This window comes from Vanacampus margaritifer, chromosome 1 (genome assembly GCF_051991255.1).
Source record: "Vanacampus margaritifer isolate UIUO_Vmar chromosome 1, RoL_Vmar_1.0, whole genome shotgun sequence".
In the NCBI taxonomy this organism is placed as follows: Eukaryota; Metazoa; Chordata; class Actinopteri; order Syngnathiformes; family Syngnathidae; genus Vanacampus; species Vanacampus margaritifer.
In genome coordinates this window covers 2,539,383-2,559,754 of record NC_135432.1, presented here as the reverse complement: position 1 = coordinate 2,559,754, position 20,372 = coordinate 2,539,383, and the positions used below count along the sequence as shown (strand labels likewise).

The window sequence follows — 20,372 nt, the reverse complement described above, 5'->3', positions numbered from 1 at the left end:
GAGTGGATTCCGTCTCTGATTGCATTAATATTCATGACAATAATTAGTACGCCTCACTGAATATTCATGCTATTAGCTCGGCCCCCTGAATGTGTGTGTGTGTGTGTAAAAAACAGACGTGTATCTTTTTTATGACATCTTTTGTCATGTGCTAATCAGCAGCCTCAATTCCTGCTGTATTTCATTCTAATCACCTTTATTGATTCCAAGGACAGTCCCAAACGAAAATGTTGATCCTATAGGATGCCAAATTGCAAATTGTCCAACCCCCCCCCCCCCCCCCCCCCCCCCCGCCCCCTTACCTGGCGTGTGCCCCAGCTGCAGGCTGCCCATGTCCTTGGTCAGGCCGTTGGTTTTGGGGCTGGGCATGACGGCGCAGGTGGACACGGCTCGCGGCGGCCGTTTACCCGGCACCTTGACCGTGGTCCTCAGCAGGTCGATCTCTTTACCGTGGACGTTTTGCATATAGTCCTGAAAGGGATTACAGAAAGTGGCATTGACATAGGGCTGGATGATATATTGATTTTTATTTTTATTTTTATTAATTCAAGTGTTATGTTGTGGATGATGAAAAAAAAAATGTATAAGATGCATACGCCATCTCGTCAAGACGGACACGCCTCAAGCACTTAGTTTTAAAGTCACGTCTACTTAGTCGGTATGAAAGACAAGCTTACTTTCACTCGCCGTGCCCGTAACGCCGATCTACGGCAACTTTTGAGCATCTGCGACATAAAATACTTATGAAATGTAGTATAGTGGGCTGGTAAAACTGATAACAGCCTATTTTCTGTGACAAAACAAATTGAAAAGTGAAAGGAGATCTATAGAATGGGGTGAAGCGTTGTAATCACGGTAAAATAGCCAATTTACGGCAGGCCACGATTTTCTTACTCCGGGGGCTGGCCAATGAAATAACGCAAACAGGAAAATTCCAAGTCACGGCAAAATAGCCCCCCCCCCCCCCCCTATTTGCATAACAGTACTTGTACTAGTAAAATCAGCAGACAGTTGGAGGGGATGACAAGCTCAGACCTCGGTTCCTGCATAAAAAGCCAAATTGTGTCATATTGAGTAGCACTGATTAGCTTTTAAAGGGACAGTAATGAGAAAAATCTACTTTATGGAACTTTTAGCCATGTTAAAGTGCTAATTCCTCACCAAAAACATTTTCCTCTATTCGACCCTCTATGAGAAATTCTAGGTCATTCTGCTCTCCAAGCACCGGCCCCTCCCAACCTGAGAAAACGAGCGGGTGCTCACTTTATGACGTCATTAGGTGCGGCCCCACCCCCGCACCGCCTCTGCAAACTAAATGCACGCCCACTTTCTCTGAGACCTCCATGGAATAGTGGCAAAAGTAGCCTTTATCAATTAACATTCTGTCCAAATGAATTCAAAGCAATCCATTATCCTTCACATTTGAAATGACAATTTGCTGTCTTAAATTCCCAGAAAAGGTTCTGGCTGACACTTGTGTAAACTACAAGTAAAATTTGCGCTGTTGTACCTAATAGAACGAATGGTGTCGTGGTTAGCGTGCTCGCCCTGTAAGCAGCAGGTCCCTGGTTCGTGACGCACACAGGGTTGACTTTTTGTCCCTCCTCCTCTTTTCCTCTGTCTACTGTTTCTGTCTACTTCCCTCTCCTCCTCCACTACGATTTCTTGCGGTAAGAAGCACTTTTGTTTCAAATGTTAATTGAAGAATTGATGGCTTGCGTGGCCATTCAGAGGAGTGCTCGAACGCAGCGCTCCAGCCGCAGCCGGCTCGGACGAGAGGGGGCGCGGAGGCGGGGTTTTACTGAATTGGGCGTTTTACATTAACCAGCAAAACACCTGATATTTCATACAATATTACATCACCATGGTGTCAAAGGTAAGATTGAATCATTATAACTGTGGAAGGGCTTAAAATACCGTGATGTAATCCCTTTAAAACAAAGTTGGCAAAAAAAAAAAAAAAAAAAATTCCACTTTATCAAGTATTTGATTCAAGGTTGAAGTTTTTCACATTAATTCCAAGAAGAGAAAAAGGGTTAACTGTTGTTAACTGATAAAATAAAAGCAAAAGTTTTTGGTTTACGTAAAAAATAAATAATATTTAAAATAAATAAATATATATTATATTATATTTATATATATATATATATAATATTATATTTATATATATCCATCCATCCATCCATTTTCTTAACCGCTTGTCCTCACAAGGGTCGCGCTGGAGCCTATCCCAGCTGGATTCGGGCAGTAGGCGAGGTACACCCTCAACTGGTTGCCAGCCAATCGCAGATTTATATATATATATAAATATATATATATATAATATATATATATAAATATATATATATATAATATATATATATATATATAAATATATATATTATATATATATAATATATTATATATATATATATATATATATATATAATATATATATATAATATATATAGCTAATATATTATATTATATATATACTATATAATATATATACAATATATATAATATATATATTATATTATATATATATATAAAAATTGGGGAGAAAAAAAACCTGAGATTTCATTTTTAAGCAAAATTGCCCAGCCCTAGATTGACCCTTGAATTTGTATTTAAATGCCCAGTGCTGCAAAACCACAAAAAAAACTCAGATTAATTGCTGGAGGACGGAGCGAACAAAGATGCACTAATCCCTTTGGATGGGCTCAAGTGGACCACCGATTCAAAAGACGACTGTTGCAACTGATCACGGGACCTGCTGCGTTGTCGGCACAAATGTTTTGGATGAATAAGGGGCACTTCTTAAATCCACCCTCACATCCCCAGTGAGGAGGGTGGGCAATGAGAAACACGACGCAACTGCTGCCCACTTCAGAACTTAAATGTAGACTCAATGTTTTGTCAAATATATTCAGTCAAATGTATGTCCTTAAGACTTATTTTCATAGCATTCTTCAAGCTCATCAATTGAACCACGTTTAATACGTAATTCTGTTATCGCTTGGACCGCTTTAAACCTTTAATCCTCACAAGTGCGCGCGCACACACACTTCCTTTCTTGTTCAGGCTGACAAAAGGCCAATTCAAAGCCAAGTGCTCTTGATGGCGTCTTAACAAGCCACTGGAGAGCCATCGAGCCGGCAGCCCACTGGGTAAAGCCTGAACACACGCACACGCACACACATTCCTCTAACAGATTGACCGAGGTAATTGAGTCTCCATTTGCATGGGGCTGCTTTCATCATCGGCCCGGTTGTCGTCTCACAGCGAGGTGTCCGAGACGTACGTGTATCGACTGAACGCGTCCACAGCAGGTGGCCGCGGTGTATGCTAGTAGAAAAATGTGCTTAAAGCGCGGCGTGCGAGAATATATGTGCTGACACAGATGAAAGCATGAATCCATACAGAGTGTGATAGATGAAGACATCACAGGAGAAAAAAGAGAAAAAAAGAGAGTTTTGTTGGGGAAAAATGACTTGTGTGATGTTGAACGAGACGTGGGCAGGGCTACAGGTGAGGACCCACGACAAACGCTCCGTCGCCGCGTCGGCTGATGCTTGTTGACTCGGAAATACGGCAAAGGCGATAGTTGGTTCACACTTCCTTGGCCAATAAGGCGGCGTTATTTCCATCCACTTAATTAGCGACATTAATGTGATTTCTTTGCACATAGTATGGCAATTAGCAGCGCTGATTGAGTTTCATCCGATTAGCCTCCGCAAACATGCTAATTGACGGCGAGCTACTCGGGAAAACCAGTGTTTTGGTGCTGGAGGCGTTTTGCGTGTGCTCATGTGTTAAGTGATGACTTTTTGCACCAATTTACTGCATCAGCTGTTCGCGTCGCAGATGGACGCCAAAGCTTTGCTCAAGTGTGTCAGAAGAACGTGCCGGGAGGAATCAAACCCACGACCTCAGGGTACAGCCACTCGGCTCCCGTGCTTCACCTTGACTTAAGGGATGTTTGACTCCATAGTTCTGTCACAGGGTGACGTAACCCCATTCGCTTGTTTAAACAAAGTGACACAAGCACACACACACACACACAAATGAAGGAAGAAAAAACGATGCTGGCAGATGACATTCATTCACGTGTGGGTCCTGAAATTAGGAAAAATGACCCATGACCTGGTCACAGCTGAAACGTGTCACGAAAGTATTATTGGCCAGGCTGATTATCGGTGTCAATATTTGGCATTTTGACAATAATTCTGCATGGGCCTTTTTAGAAACCCGACGGCAGATAAAGCTGGCTTTATGAACTTTAGGAAATTTTAGCTTTTCATCAGGATTCGTAAAATGTTGCAAAAGATTGCAAAGATGTTCACTGGCAGTTTTGTCACAAAAAAAGAAATGTTCAGACAAATTTTCACCATTTGCGAAGATCTTTTGAAGCCTTTTACTAAAGAAAACCCAAAATTTCGTAAGTATTCGTCACTCAGTGAGATCCTATTTTAAGAGATCAATTTAAAACTTGGTTAATTTCAAAGAACTTTTTATTGATGTATCTATTTATTTAAAATGTCCCTTAACTCTATAGGAGATGCTGCTGACACTGGGAACTCATTGCACTTTGTTTTTATTAAAACAAAAAAAAGGTTAAAATTTTGGAAAACTATTTACTTTCCTGTTAGAATTCTAAAATAAAGCTGTGCCTTTTTTGTATGTTGAAATGAAAAGTCATCATGTTGAAAATGCGGAAAGTTGTTTTCACAAACACGCTTAATGGCATATCAGCAACGTTTCTTTTTTTATGCTGATATTTTCTCATTTACGGCAACTAGTATCGGCTCCAAATATCGGTTATCGGCCTCCTTGCTTACGAATAATAGGCATCAGCCCTGGGGAAAAAAAAACAACATATCGGTCTATCACTGAAAGAGAGTGTGAACAAATGTGTTACAAATGAGAAATTATTCATTTAATATTATCAATTAGCAGTAATGTGCATACGTAAGCGTGCACAACCGACAGCAATAAACAAAGCCATTTTTAACATGGCATCATCAAGCAAACAGAGGAATAATCCTTACATGGAGACTGGGGTGGTAGGTGAGCAGCCCGTTGTCGCACAGCGTCACATACTTTTTCTTCCACTCCTTGTTGAGGGACTTGCCGCTCCTCTTCAGCAGCATACCCTGCGGACGAGCGCACACAATAACACTTAATGTCAAAGCAGACGATGGCGTATGTGACAAGTATGAGATAAGTTGACGCGTGTCTGAAACGACGGCAGCTCCGACAGAAACGACGAGCAACCTGTCAATTTGCTCAAATTCTTTTTTTTATGCATCTCTGCCATAAGCGAGCCGCGTATCTTTTTTTTTTTTTTTTCTGGAGAGCTCAGTATTGTTCATTCGGTAATTTTACCGATTTGACATGTCATCATCATTGCTCTCCTTATTTTTTATTTTTAAAATATATATATATACAGGGATGTGATTTGACCAAAGTGAAATTATCTGAAAATTTAGCCGGGGGTCTGGGGGCCGCTGGCACCCAGCTAGGTCCAGCCCCCCGGCGCTCATGGGTTTTCCGTGTTTTTAAGTACTTTCAATGCACTCACATGACAAAGAAATAGACAAAACAACAGCAAAAAATTTCAATGTATATTGAACTATCCCATATAAAATGGCAGTTTTAGTCAACTCAAAATCAGTCACATTCAAAAACATTGGACTGCCTTTGCTTTTAAAAACTATCACTGAGAATATCATCATATCTAACTAATGTGATTACTAAGTTAACACATAAATAATGTTGAAGAGTTCAAATTTCATGAACAAATAATTGTATCATGACCAAATGAAAAGTAACTCATATTAGAGCATACCACAAATGTCTTTGTTATAGCAGAAGATGTTATCTGTCGGAGTCATGTGCATACACAATGAAATACAAAAAAAAAAAAATCGGATTTTTTTTTTGGGGGGGAGATAAAAAAAAAGCGGAATTCCGCGAATTAGCGGAAAAATCACATCCCTGATATATATATATATATATATTTTTTTGTATGTGGGTGAATATGTGTATGTGTGTGCGTTCATTAGTTCACCTAAAACCTATAAAAAAAATACAAATCCCATACCGTTTCCCTAAACCGAACACTTCCAGCCAGAGTCGTGAGGCCGTCAGGAAACCCGAGAAAGGACCAAAGAAAAGAAAGGAAAGTGAAATCCAGCACCGACCAGACACCACGAGCCTCGTATCTTTTCGATATAACGCTATGTTCAGCTCCAAAGGGACAAAAGGACAGAAAATGGCATACACTACACTACACTACGATCTGCCGTATTTACACAAAGTAAACAAGATATACAGATACTGAAATTCACATTCACAAAAGTGCACTGTCCCTTATTTCATTATTTTTTTTAAAACCTTCCATGGTGTGTAGGATGCATCCTGCATGACACACGTCGAGTAAATCCATTCATGTTAGTGACGGCCTCGTGTTGTTCCCGTCAAGAGACAACGCTTCAATCAAAAGCATCCACTAACGAGTCTGAGTGCATTTAGTGGCATAATCACGCAATTGTCCGTCTCAGTGTACGCGAGCGCCTTAACGAGCTTACGACATTTGCCAACGTCATTTAATTGTCTGACTTTTTCCCTCTTCGGGCTTGTTAACGTCGCCGCTTCTCTGCCGCTCGCCGCTCCTACGCGCATCAGCCGCGGCTGACTGAGCAGCGAGGCCGGGCGACCGCCGCCCACACTTCATTTGTGCTCCATTCATTAGGTGAGAGAGCACGAAGGTCGCGTAGATGGCGGGGGAGAGCGGCACGGCGAGGGGAGGAGTGACGGGGGGGTAATGGGAGGCGGCGGCAGCGGATAAAACTGTCCACTGATTAGCAATTAAAGCCGTGCTGCCACGCGTGTCACTCCACTGGACCTCAACAACATTAACACGCCGACACAGGATATTAATAGAGTCCAGCCGTAAAGGGAGGGGGCATGCGGCGGCGGCAACACCCAGGAAGGAGGGTACGAGGGAGGGAGGGAGGAGGCCGGCGGCTGAGACGGACGGGCAGAAGCACACTCGGCGCTGCTTTCAAGGCTCAGCTTTGATTAAGACAACTACTGTTTGATGAAATGAACTGAATGAAGACAACCAGTGGTTACGGGATGAAGGAGCACCAGGCCCAGGCTGACCCAACATTTGTAGTGAAATAATAGGAGAAACACCACATCCTCACATAACAGCGGCGCCATTCATTTCAAACTAAAGTGACAGAAGCAGGTCCACTTTACTCATACTCCTTTTAACTAAAATAAAAGTGGACAAAAATGGTTAACAATTACAAATGTGGTTGTATATTTTAGTCCGTTTATATAGTAATTCACGCGGTTATTTCAAGTTTAAAAGATACACTTCACAGTTAAAAAGAGTGTGAATCATTGAGTCATAAATTTGTGTTGAGGTAGTTTTTCGTCCTCTAGATGCTATTAGTGTTTCATGCTGGGCATTGGTGACAGAAACAGTACATTTTTCTTTTTAAATTTAAAACAATTAGTATTTGGAGCATAAAGGCAGCAACTCGTAGACTCCGGCCATTTTATTAATTGTAAACTACAACCACAAATTTTACCACATATATTATTGCTAAATTGTGTTATAGTGACTCTTCTGCAAAATGTATGTAAAATAAAGCATGATCAATAATGTTTTTTTTTTTTTAACATCAATTGTATTTAGATTTTTAATGTCTCTGGACATCATATCAATGAAGCAATCCACTTCACTCGCGGATGTTTTACTGGATTTTGACTGATTTTGCAAGGCAAACAGAATATTGTGTTCTATTGCTATAAAAACATGGAAGCTACCAAAATAAAGATTAGGGTTTCTTCTTTCATCAGGAAAAAAAAAGTATATTTTTATCTGTTTCTGTTTTGCAGCAATTAGCATTAGAATATAGCTAAGTTTCATCATTATTCACAAATCTGTTTCAAACTGTGGGGAAAACAGCTTGTTGCAACATGGCCCTGGTTGATCTCGTATACTCCACATACTTTTACCACAAAATATCAGGTAGTTACATTTTTTTCATCACAACCATTTGGACGGAAGCAGCCCCCTTTGCTCCCGGCTGTTTCACTGGATTTTGACTCATTTTGCAAGGCCCACAGAATTGCGATAAAAATTGCTATAAAAACATTGAACCAACAAAAGGAAAGATTAGAGTCTATTTCTATCGGTTTCCGTTCTGCAGAAATTAGCATTATAATATAAGTTTCATAATTATTCGCAAATCTGTTTAAAACAGTGGGGAAAAGAGCCTTTTGCAAAATGACCCTGGTTGATCTCATACTCTGCTGCCACCTGCTGGCCGTTTTTGTAATAACTACCATTGCTTTAAGCGTTCTCTTCAGTTCAGAGGTTACATCAAAGCCTTGTGTATACTATAGGATAAAAAAACAACAACACATAAATATCTTTGGGATGGTAATATTTAAAATAGAACGTATTTATACGTTTTTGGGAGCAAATGAGCTAATGATCTGCAGAAACCCTGCCCATAAAAAAAATGGATCCAAACCAAATTGGTAGGTGATTTGAATTAGGATTTCTAGAGATGTTAGTTGCTACTTGGTGGATGTCTGCAAAATTCTCACTAGTCAAGTCTACTGTGATTACGATCTGAATCAGTCTCTTCCCCCGCACAATTATTTAAATGCCACTGTATGTTGCCCCCCCCCTCCCAAAGTACACACTTTTATTCTGCATCATCAGCCTAAGGACCAATGTTTACATTCTTATAACAACCCATACAGATAGGTGAGAGATTAGCGCTGATAAGTGGACAACAGGATCTTATTTGCCTGTGTGTGAATTGTGCCTATTTAGCTAGGAATGGTTTAGCTAGTCACTGCTGTGTTTCCACATTTTTTGTGATTCCGCTGTCTCCAAATGAAGAGCAAGTAGAATGAACAAGCGGGGTTCTCTGTGGCGCACAAAGCTCAATTTGATGTGCAGAAAGTGCTGGCAGTCGGCTCACAGATGCTTTGCTAACATCAAGCCAACTTTTTGGATACACCTCGTACATACATTCGCTAGCAAAGAAGTACTCGGGGGTACAAAACTGCAGTGACGTGGGGTGGGCGCTTCACTGCTAACATTCCTCACGCCGGTCCGTCCCACAGACTTTTTGGGACAGGAGACATCCGCTGATTAATTTGAGTCATCCTTCCGATGCACGCCACGCGATCACTTTGCATGAGGGTGCGGCGAACTGAACGCTGATGGCTAATATGTTTCGTTAAGAGCGTCTGCGGGCCGGGTGACGCACACGGCGCGATTCGCCTTCAGGAGCGGGCAGCCCGTCATGACGGCACACAAGGTCTCGGTGCGGGGAAATAAATATGTCCTCAGATATACTCACTTGGCACTTCACCGCCCCATGAAGTATTGTGGCCTAGTGCTTGGGAAAAGGTCGATAGCTGGGGGGGGAGGTGGGGGGGGGGCAGGCTGATGGGGAGATGATGTCATTTGTTAAGCGTCCAAAAATGTCCAAAGGCGCTGGCGAGCGTCACAGTTAAGCTCAGGTAGAGGAAGCTGGACTGTGAATAAAGACCGACAAGAAGTAGTGCTTAGGAAAGGTCGCTTGTTGACGGGAAGCTGAGAGATGAGGTCATTCATTAGATGACACATCGGGCTCGTACCTGGGGGTCGTGCAGCAGTCACGACACGTGTCAGACAAAGATGGTGAATAGGCCTGTGCTGTGTTCTAGAAAACTGGGAAGTCACAAATTTGGTGTTCGACTTTGTGCTCCCAGAATCGGCTCTAAATAATCAAGCACGTTTATGTAGTGCAGTAGTTTAACATCGTTCCAATGTCGAGGCACATGAAGATGCAGAATAAAAGCTTATTCTCGATATTGTTATGACCCTTGTGTTGAAAAACCCACAATGGACAATGGAATAAGTTTTTCATTTCATGTTGTATTAAATGGTCACTCATAACTTTTTTTTTTTTGCTACATTCCATGTTTCTTGAATGTAGCTTTGACTTTAACAACAATTTGTTGGTTGGAATGTTTTTAAATGTGAAGGGATGAAGATATTTCATTTCACTTTACTGTATATCCCACTATGCATATTGCATGTCTTACACAAGATAGAATGAAATCTAGCCTAGCCTTAACAAGAGAGCAATTTGCTTATTTGAATGACATTAAATAAGGGCCCTTTACTATTTTTAATTGACAGTATATTAATGATTTGCCAACGTCTCACAGTAATGTTCTTTCATTATTATTTGCGGATGATAACAGTTTACTAGCTGTTGGTGATGACATTAAATCTCTGACTGTATGCGTAAATAGAGAATTAGCAGCTGCTTTTAACTGGATTCAGATTAATAAACTAACCCTCAACTCATTTGCTCCCAAAAACGTATCAAAATGTTCTATCTTGAATATTGTCATGGTCCCAAAAACGCATTTATACTTCTTCTTTTTTTTTTTTTTTACCGTTTTTCTATGAGCATACAGAAGGCTTTGATGCAGCCTCTCAACTGAAGAGAATGGTTGGAGAAATGGCAGTTACAAAAACGGCCAGCAGGTGGCAGCAGAGTATGAGATCAACCAGGGTCATTATGCAAAAGGCTCTTTTCCCCACTGTTTTAAACAGATTTGTGAATAATTATGAAACTCATATTCTAATGCTAATTTCTGCAGAACGGAAACAGATAGAAATAGACTCTAATCTTTCCTTTTGTTGGTTCAATGTTTTTATAGCAATTTTTATCGCAATTCTGTGGGCCTGGCAAAATGAGTCAAAATCCAGTAAAACAGCCGGGAGCAAAGAGGGCTGCTTCCGTCAAAATGGCTATGATGAAAAAAATGTAACTACCTGATATTTTGTGGTAAAAATAAACCCCATCTAAAAGAGAACGAGCTAAAATATTAATGAATGGGACTGAAATTTCTCAAGTACCTTATAACAAATATTTGGTTGGTGTTGTGGACAACTCTGAACTGGAAAAACATGTCAAACTACTAACCACACGATCAACGAAAATGCTTGGTATTTTGAAAAAAATCTTTATCGCCTGATACATCTATTGCTCATGTAACCCTGCATCACAGTTAATTCATGAATTATTGTGATATTGCTTTGGCTGCAACCTATTTGGCATATTTGAGCAACCTACTGATAACCCAGAAGAGATTTTTAAGATTAAGTTCAAAAGATTAAAAAGTGACTGGAGCTACATTTAATCTTATCCTGAGCTGTCATAGCTATTTTACATTTCCCTTTCCCACCAATTGCTAGGAAATCTCAACTATGACATTGTGTGCCTCGTATAATCTGTATATTCCTCTTCTCTATTGAATTTATTTTGTCTTCATGTTTTTACTGCCATCCGGCAATATTTTCATTTGATATGACCCTGAGATCATGGAGTGGAATCCCCAGGGATGTGTTTTGACCAAAGTGAAATTATCTGAAAATTTAGCCGGGGGTCTGGGGGCCGCTGGCACTCGCTCATGGGTTTTCCGTGTTTTTAAGTACTTTCAATGCACTCACATGACAAAGAAATAGACAAAACAACAGCATAAATTTTCAATGTATATTGAACTATCCCATATAAAATGGCAGTTTTAGTCAACTCAAAATCAGTCACATTCAAAAACATTGGACTGCCTTTGCTTTTAAAAACTATCACTGAGAATATCATCATATCTAACTAATGTGATTACTAAGTTAACACATAAATAATGTTGAAGAGTTCAAATTTCATGAACAAATAATTGTATCATGACCAAATGAAAAGTAACTCATATTAGAGCATACCACAAATGTCTTTGTTATAGCAGAAGATGTTATCTGTCGGAGTCATGTGCATACACAATGAACTACTATAAAAAAAAAAAAAAAATTAAATAAAATAAAAATTCGGAATTTTTTTTTTTTTGGGGGGAGATAAAAAAAGCGGAATTCCGCGAATTAGCGGAAAAATCACATCCCTGAATCCCGTACATGCCCTTCATTCGGCTTGTACGGGACTCATTCCCTCCTTGAACTCGTTTTAAACTGTACTAAATAAACAAACAGCCATCGAGACCACATAGTGAGATGGCTACGCAATGTTGTTGGCACCTAGCAAAAAGGCATCTTGAGAGATTCTTCAGGGGACCAATTAGGATCTCTTCAACAACCTGTCTCAAACTCAACAATTATTTTTGCTCTGCAATCTGCAGTGATGCTTTTTTCACCCCACCTACCAAGCGGCCCCTTAAGCAAAACACCACATCATGTGAGCTCACCACCAAGCCTCTTTTGTGTCAAACCCTAAAATGAACTCTCCTGATCTACTATAAACTAATAGAGTATTTAAAGCCTCCATCACCCGGATGTTCCTCACACAATGGACCCTCGCGAGTGTGATCCAAAAGGAGATAGAGAGGCGCTCAATCTGCGAGACGGAGGAGGACACGCTTTCCGCAGAGCGGACAGATCCGTGAGGGGCCACAGCCCTTTTGTTCATGGAAATCCCACAAGAGCAGGACGCTAAATTGGAGGTGTCACCCTTAGACAGCAGACCGGGAGGGGGTGACAGTGGGTGGGAGGGAAGCTGGACGCTGCCTCCTCTATCGCGCCGGGCCATCGCAGCTCATCCATCATGCTTTCAGACGCCGCGTGTGTGCTTGCGCCGAGATTGCAGGCAGCGTGGCCAAGTGGTTACGACGGCTGATTTGCGATCAACAAAATGGATCAAACTTTCACAAACTTTGTACCGTCGAGATTTTTCTTTCTGTTTCTAAAAACAGATTCTGAAGATAAAATGAAGTTGACAAAGGGTCACTTCCCCCAAAGGACAAGGTGAGCGACCAAAGAATGACAAACCCAAAAGCTCACTGCATCAGTTAGTTAGTTTTAGTGTATTAGCAGACATAAAACACGAAGACCCTCGGGCCATCAGCGGTCATCATGCGACAAGCCCGTGGCAAACAAAAACTGGAGATGAGGCGTAATGAGTATGTTCTTTGATTGACGCCTGAGCGCCATGTTTTAATTATTCCTGCGACTAAAATGGGAGCGACGCCCCCTGCAAAATCTCATTTGCAGGGGTGAGTGTGCGTGACAAAAATGTCATCACGGCCAAAATGGCTCCGAGCAGTGACAACCTTTCACAGGGAAATGATATTTTTCGGATCCGGCGAAATGCGGATAGTGTCACCCTCGTTAAAGCCTTGATAGCAGGTCTTTAATATTCACCGTCTTAATTAGGGCCACAGTTAATTTCATTAAATTCTTTGGCTGCTAAATGAAGCAGATTATGAGACATCTTTTATTGCCAAGCGTGAAATTACAGCCTGCGAGCCGCCAATGGCGGCCCAAACTAATGAATTACAGGGTAAATAACATCCGAATTAACCATGCAATTTAACTCCTGACAAAGCAGCCGGCGCCGAGAGGGGACGAGCGCACTTGTCAAAACCAGCCAGCCCCGTACTCGTCTGCAATCCGGAGAGCCAATTACAGCACTAATCGCCTCCTTACAGGAACGAGTGCTGTCCCATGTCAGGAAGTATGTCGGGTAAACTATTATCTCAGGGACAGTGGGCGGCGTCAGCAAAATTCACCAGTCCAAAGGTTCGCATCTTCACTTTATGTTCGTACTTATAGTATTATTTATAGCGTTGAATTGTCCTTTATTACAATAACATCAAAAGAGTAAAAAACAACAACAAAAAGTCGGATGAAAACGAGTTTTTAAGACACTATTACATGTGTAATGTTTGCATCATGATGTATGCATGAACTGAATAGTAGTTTGTCTTTATTTACCTTAAATGGCCGTCGCTGGCATGCTAATGCTAATCGCCATTGCTAACCATTTAGCATAGGCTAATTGTGTTGGTGTTTGATAAAGCTCATGCACAGAAAATAATAAACAATTAGTAGCTACATCCACTCTATGTGTGAACTAAATGGTGGCTAGTGTTTGTTTACCTTAAATGTAATCGCTAGCGCGCTAATGCTAATCACCATTGCTAACCGTTTAGCATAGGCTAATATTGTTGGTGTTTAATAATGCATATGTACAGAATAAATAATGAGTAGCTATATCCACTCAATTCAACTAGTGTAGATGTAATGATGTTTACCTTAAATGTAATTGCTAGCGCACTAATGCTAATCGGTCAATTGTGTTGGGGTTTAATAATGCTCATGCACAGAAGATAATAAATCATTTGTCGTTATCCACTCAATTCAACTCGTGTATATGTAATAATGTATGTGTGAACTAAATCCTGGTTAGTGTTTGTTTACCTTAAATGTAATCGCTAGCGCGCTCATGTTAATCACTACTGCTAACCATTTAGCATAGGCTAATATTGTTTGCGTTTAATAATGCATACGTACAGAAGATAATAAATAATGAGTAGTTATAGCCACTCAATTCAACTCACCTTCAATCTTAGTAAATTAACAAAAAATAAAATTTAAAAAAATATTTTTTTTTTATGGAGTGGGGATTATTTGATGGAATAATCAATAGGATCATCGATTTTTAAAAATAAGCCAAGCCAGAAATTTGTATATGGCATGCAATTTTTTTTGCATCTTAAAACAATTTCATAGATAATGAAAACCTATCAGCCTTGAATAAAATACAACCATTTAGCAGGGATTTCTATTTTGGGCAAAAACAAATTGGCACACATATTTAAAGTTTTAAACTTATTCAAATATTGTTATCAGGGAATGTTGGTAATAGAGGTTTACATCAGCAGGAAAGTCCGGAAGGCGCAAATCGACAGCCCGCTCGCTTCCTGTCAGCATTCTCTTCATCAGACATCATTCATATTCATCCATTATTGCAAGGTGCACGCACGCATGAATGCAACTTAATGTTGACTGACAACGCTTTGGCTTTTTTCATCATGCTGCGATCTGCTTCTGTCATTATGACTTCAGGTAATCATATTGACCTATATGACAATTAACGCTTTTACCGCAACTTCATTTTTGGAAAATTGCCGAGCTCCTCTAATTACATAACATTACACCATTGTTATTTAACTCATGTTTTATAATGTTGCCATATTTTCAAACGTGACTGAATAAAAATGATTACTACGTTTTTTTTTTGTTTTTTTTTTACAGTAGTTGTGTAAATTTGCTGCAGGTTCAGTTCCGTATGCAGTTTGTGTAGAATTCTGGAATGATTGGCCAAAATGACTTATTGTTTATTTGACAGCTACCCACAACTGCTTCAAGCTGTTTTTTTTTTAGAGTGTACTTGGCATATAAGTTCGCCAGTTCGTCATTAGTTCCTAGAACTCCTCAGTCAACTGCCTGACTGAGACGTGAGTGAGCTGTTCGCTTTCTCTGCCCCAATTAGCGGCTAATTAGTGAAGTGGAGCAGATGTGGAGGAGTAAACAAAGCTGGACGCATCCGCTGCATTCCAGAAAAAAAAATGATTCCAAGGTTTATTATTCAGTGGGACATTTCACTCACCATTAGGTCTGCAGAAACTCGTATCCGAAGAACGCTTCATCACATCGCCAAACATCATTTTGCCAACATTTGAAGGAAAACAGCAATAAAAAGTACGAAGTCTGGATTTTTTTTCCCCCTCGTTGTTATTTGGAGTTGAACGTATGACCTCCCTCGTGTAACGCAAACGACCTGATCCACTAATATGCATTCGACTACGGATAACAGTGCAAAGTGTGTAAACATAATACGTGCACAGGACCAATTAGGTCAGACTGTTCTTGTTACTGTGACCCAACCACTGCAACGGGTATTTTTAATGAGCGCTCCTCTTTACGAAGAGGCGGGCTGAACCGGCATCACCTCGAGTGGTCCCGAGTCGCTCTAATGAGATCAGGAGTGGTCGCCAAGTGGCCCACAGGTGAGCTCTCTGGAGTTCAAACCCCATAAACACTCAACGCGTCGTCCAACTGACGGATTTCCTCTCTAATCTTTATGACTGACAGCTCCTGTGAGGGTTCAAAATGGCGCCGTTTAGTTTCACCTCCCTGGTGAACACGCAACAGGACATGAGGAAGAGGAACATAGATTAGAACATCAAGAGGGCTCCTTCATTTCTGTGTGATAATGACACACACACACACACACACACGAGCAGTTAGGGCTGCTCGATTATGAAGAAAATATTCATCACGATTAATTTGGTAATAATTGCAATCACGATTGGGACAATCATTTGTTTTTTGGTACAAAAGAAAATGTTTCAACGTAAAAAATATTAAGACAAATACATTTCTTTGAAATACTTTAATTATGCAAGTTCTTTTTGGACCAAACAAGACTGATTAAAATTAGTCATTTCAAAATGAAAAAGGTGCAAATATATACATTTAAACAGCTCATAATTAGTATTAACTCATTGACTGGCAGCCATTTTGACTGAAGCAACCCCCTTTGCTCCCGGCTGTTTTACTGGATTTTGACTGATTTTGTAAGGCCCACACAATATTGTGTTCTATTGCTATAAAAACATGGGAGCTCCAAAAAGAAAGATTAGTCTTTTCTTTCATCAGGAACAAAAATATATTTTTATCTGTTTCCGTTCTGCAGCAATTAGCATTAGAATATAGCTAAATTTCATCATTATTCACAAGCCTGTTGAAAACACTGGGGAAAAGAGCTTGTTGCAACATGGCCCTGGTTGATGTCTTATACTCTTCTGCCGTCTGCTGGCCGTTTTTTGTAATGACTACCATTGCTTTAAGTGACCTTCAGGTCAGAGGCTGCATCAACGCCTTCTGTATGCTCTAGCATAAAAAAAACATAAACAACGTATGAATACGCTTTTGGGATAATGGCAACATTTAAATTTAAACATTTTTATACGTTTTTGGGAGCAAATTAGTTAATAATCTTTTATTTTAGTTTACAATTATGACGATTTTGTAATTGTTAAGTGTAATAATTGAAATTGTAATTTAATTTCAATTAATTGCACAGCCCTACGAGCAATTAGACTAGGGCTGTCACTATCGATTATTCATAGAATTATTATTATAATATATAAATATTAATCGTATCAAATGTTATTTTGCACTAATGTGCATTACAAAACCATTTTCTTCCATAATTACAGTTTTTTTGTATTTGTATCTGTATTTTTTAGTGACTAAAAACCAACAAGACATCAATTCAGCAATATCAATGAGAGGTAATTGATGTACTCGACCCGACATTTTCGGGCACGTAAAAGCATGCAAAAGATAATCAGTCTACTCTGATGAAGGATTACAGAAATCAGAGAATAATTACACAATTATAATCTAAACAACCGCTCTTAGGAAAATAGTTGTTGATTAATTTGATAATCGATTACTTGTCAATTAATTGATGAATTTGGACAGCTCTAAGAGAGACATTTGTCCCACACTTGGTAACAGTTCAACTATCGTCAGATAATTCCGTTTTTATGACACTCCAACTGCTCTCAAAGTAAATTAATACCACCAAAAATGTGGACTGTCCCCACTGAGACGCATTTACATGACAACTTTTGAAATACACGATGGGAACGCCATCCCGAGGCAATTACCGATGCCTCCGCTACCGTCTCGCCTGCTCTCTCTCCCGGTGAGACGGCCCCTAATCAGAGATGCAATTTGTTCATTAAGAGATTACAAACGAGGCTGCGGCGTCGACACGAGGGTCATGATTAGCGCTCGCTAATTGCCTGATATGCTTGTCGGGGACGCCGCCACGACACGTTGGCCGCAAATTAAGAGCCAATTCCGACGCTCCCCTCGCCGTCACAGCAGGTTGCTCGCCCTCCCCTTCCTCTCGCTCCTTTATTCCTTGAAAACGCCAGCGCGCCCGCCAAAGCGCTCGTCTGCAGATGAGAGTGCGAATGCAAAGGAAGCAGCTTGAAGTGCTACGCGGTGGCGTGAAGTGGGCGATCAAGTGGGGGAACAGAGGGAGGGGAGGCGCCAGTCTCCTAATGATGCGCTTGGAGGACCCGGGAGAGCTCGGCGCTCTAATTGATGTCAAGTGTGTGATTTCACTCTTAATGAAGAGCGAGCAGACAGGAAGTCTTACCTGTTTGATGGGAATGGCTCGCCCGCTGCCGATGCTGTCGGCTCGAGCCTCCAGACCTTTCTTTTCCTTGTCCGTCTCGTTGGTCTTCCTTGACTGTGCGAGAGATCATTCAACGATCACAACAATGTCGCCGAGAAGCGGCAAACACGTGTGGACACAAACTCACCGTGAAGAGGTTGGAGCGACGCTTGGACTGCTTGCGGACGGGCGTGGGCGTGTTGGTGGTCTGCGGGACATCGATGCGCAGCTCCTTCTGGCTGGTGCTCGGCGTGGACGGCACCGATGACGAGTAGTCACTTAAACTGCCGCCGCCATTACTTGTCTGAAACAACAAGACATTCAGGAAGTGGAACGAGTTAGTTCGGTGTTCTTGTTCTGACAGGGAACTGAAGCCCCGTCAACTTATGAGCACGACCGGATGTCTGCCAACTAGTGGTGAATGGTGATATCTACAGTTGTGCACAACTGGATGGGATGTTGGCTTTGTCCAAAATATCCGCCCAGTACCATTTTCCATCACCTTTTTATTGTTGATTATTGATGTATGAGAGTAACAGAAAGTTCCGCATATTTGGCTTTTGAGTGAAATTTTCGGATGAAACCAATATACACTATAACCTTTACAGGTGAACCTAAATGAACCGCATGTATATTTTTTTGAATTCACATGTTCAACGTTTCCTGTTCTCTAACAAGGAGCCAAATGGCAGAATTCAAATCAGGTGTTTGATCCAATACACTTCCTGGTTCAACTTTGTCATGTAGTTCACATTTTTACATTAAGTATTAAACAACTGTATCTCACTATTGTGAGGGCTCAAATAGAAGGCGGCCAGTGAGCTTGGGTTACATTCAAACTTTTTTATGTCAGTCTGAAGGGCTCAATTCCGATTTTTTCATTTTTTCGACCTGGGTCACTTTCATATGTGGTCCTCGATTCAAATTTTTGTAATGCGATTGCATTCTGAACGGCTGCTAGGTCGCATACGTCATCAAAAGTCCAATTTTATGTCAACTGCGCGCGGGCGGGGGCATTAATAGCTTGATTTATGATTGACGCATCCGCAAGGTCCGCACGGGAGACGTACGTGAATCGGTAAAGTTGTTTTGAGTAACAGTTGTGGCTTTAATTTAATCCCACTTGAAACATGAAGCATACAGTTGACATTTGTGGTGATACTGTGTTAGTAATTTAGTCACGCAGACGACTCATTTATTACGCGCGGCAAAGACGTGACGTCATCGCTAGGGGAGGGGAAAAAATAGGAGAGGTCGCCGTGAGATGAAGCGCTCGAACAGGCTCGCCTCATTTTCACAAAATATTATTTCTACCTCCTCCCGCATCGCTCCTCTGTAGATATGAGATGGTAAAAATATGAGCCCTGACGACGGACTTATAAAAGTCGGCGGCCCTGAAACGCTGGACCATACGTTTGATTTATTTACAAATGAAGCTTACAGAAAATTGAAACCAAACGTATTTACTTCCGCAAACACAGCTTTGCGAGTGACGTTGTATCTTCTTCTGCGCATGCGGGTCACTTTGGGGAAGCATAACATTCACACAGCAGACGGATTGGGGTCGCAATTAATAGGTAATATCAACGCTCACTCCAAAAAAAATCCGATATCACCCAAAAATCTAAATTGAGCATTAAGACCTCATACATGTCAACCCTAATTTGGTCCCACCTGTATTACAAACCCATAAAATCCTTATTTTCCCATAAAAATCCTTATGCCAGTTTTATCAATACTAAAGCTGTTTCATGCAATAACATTAATCTTACCTTACTTTCTTTCTTATATGAAGACATTGACCGTATCTTGTTCCAAATGACATTTTATTGCACAAAGAAAAAACAGATTTCTAAATATCACAGGGACGGTTGACTTTTTTGTTGCTTCACATTTCTCTCGTGCAACTTTGATTTCAAATGTTCTTTGACATCGTAAATGCCAGATGCCGCAACCTTAATGTCCCGTGAACAAAGCGAACATGATGCATACTCTTCTCCAAGTTTTGACGGACCAATTACCTTAAATAAATCCGTCCATTCCGAACGAAAACGTCCGGTGTATCTTGTTTTTTTGGCCGGCCTGTCCCCCATTTTCTCAACCACTGCGAACGACTCGCAATTTTCGCGCTAACACAAATTTATTAACTGCGCATGTCAGAAAACTGTTAGAAGTCTCGCGCGATAGACGAGATTTTGTGACCGGTTGTTGTTTAAATCGAGCTTATGCACACGTGTAGCACGTAGCCGACAGTAAATACTAAATAAATTTAAAAAGGGTAAGCAATATATACTAATATTATTATTTTCA

At 40.7% G+C, this 20,372-nt stretch overlaps 1 protein-coding gene across 4 annotated transcripts in view; it reads right to left on the bottom strand.

The window, feature by feature from the left end:
• Positions 1-20,372, bottom strand: part of agap1 (ArfGAP with GTPase domain, ankyrin repeat and PH domain 1) — a 93,628-nt gene that overhangs the window by 35,341 nt on the left and 37,915 nt on the right. For all 4 annotated transcript variants that reach the window (XM_077568705.1, XM_077568714.1, XM_077568690.1 and 1 more), the window contains 4 exons: positions 18,211-18,366; positions 18,045-18,137; positions 5,031-5,135; positions 303-471 (listed from right to left, as the gene is read on the bottom strand). In XM_077568705.1, the coding sequence (XP_077424831.1) occupies positions 303-471; positions 5,031-5,135; positions 18,045-18,137; positions 18,211-18,366 (523 nt within the window). The remainder of the gene's footprint in view (positions 1-302; positions 472-5,030; positions 5,136-18,044; positions 18,138-18,210; positions 18,367-20,372) is intronic.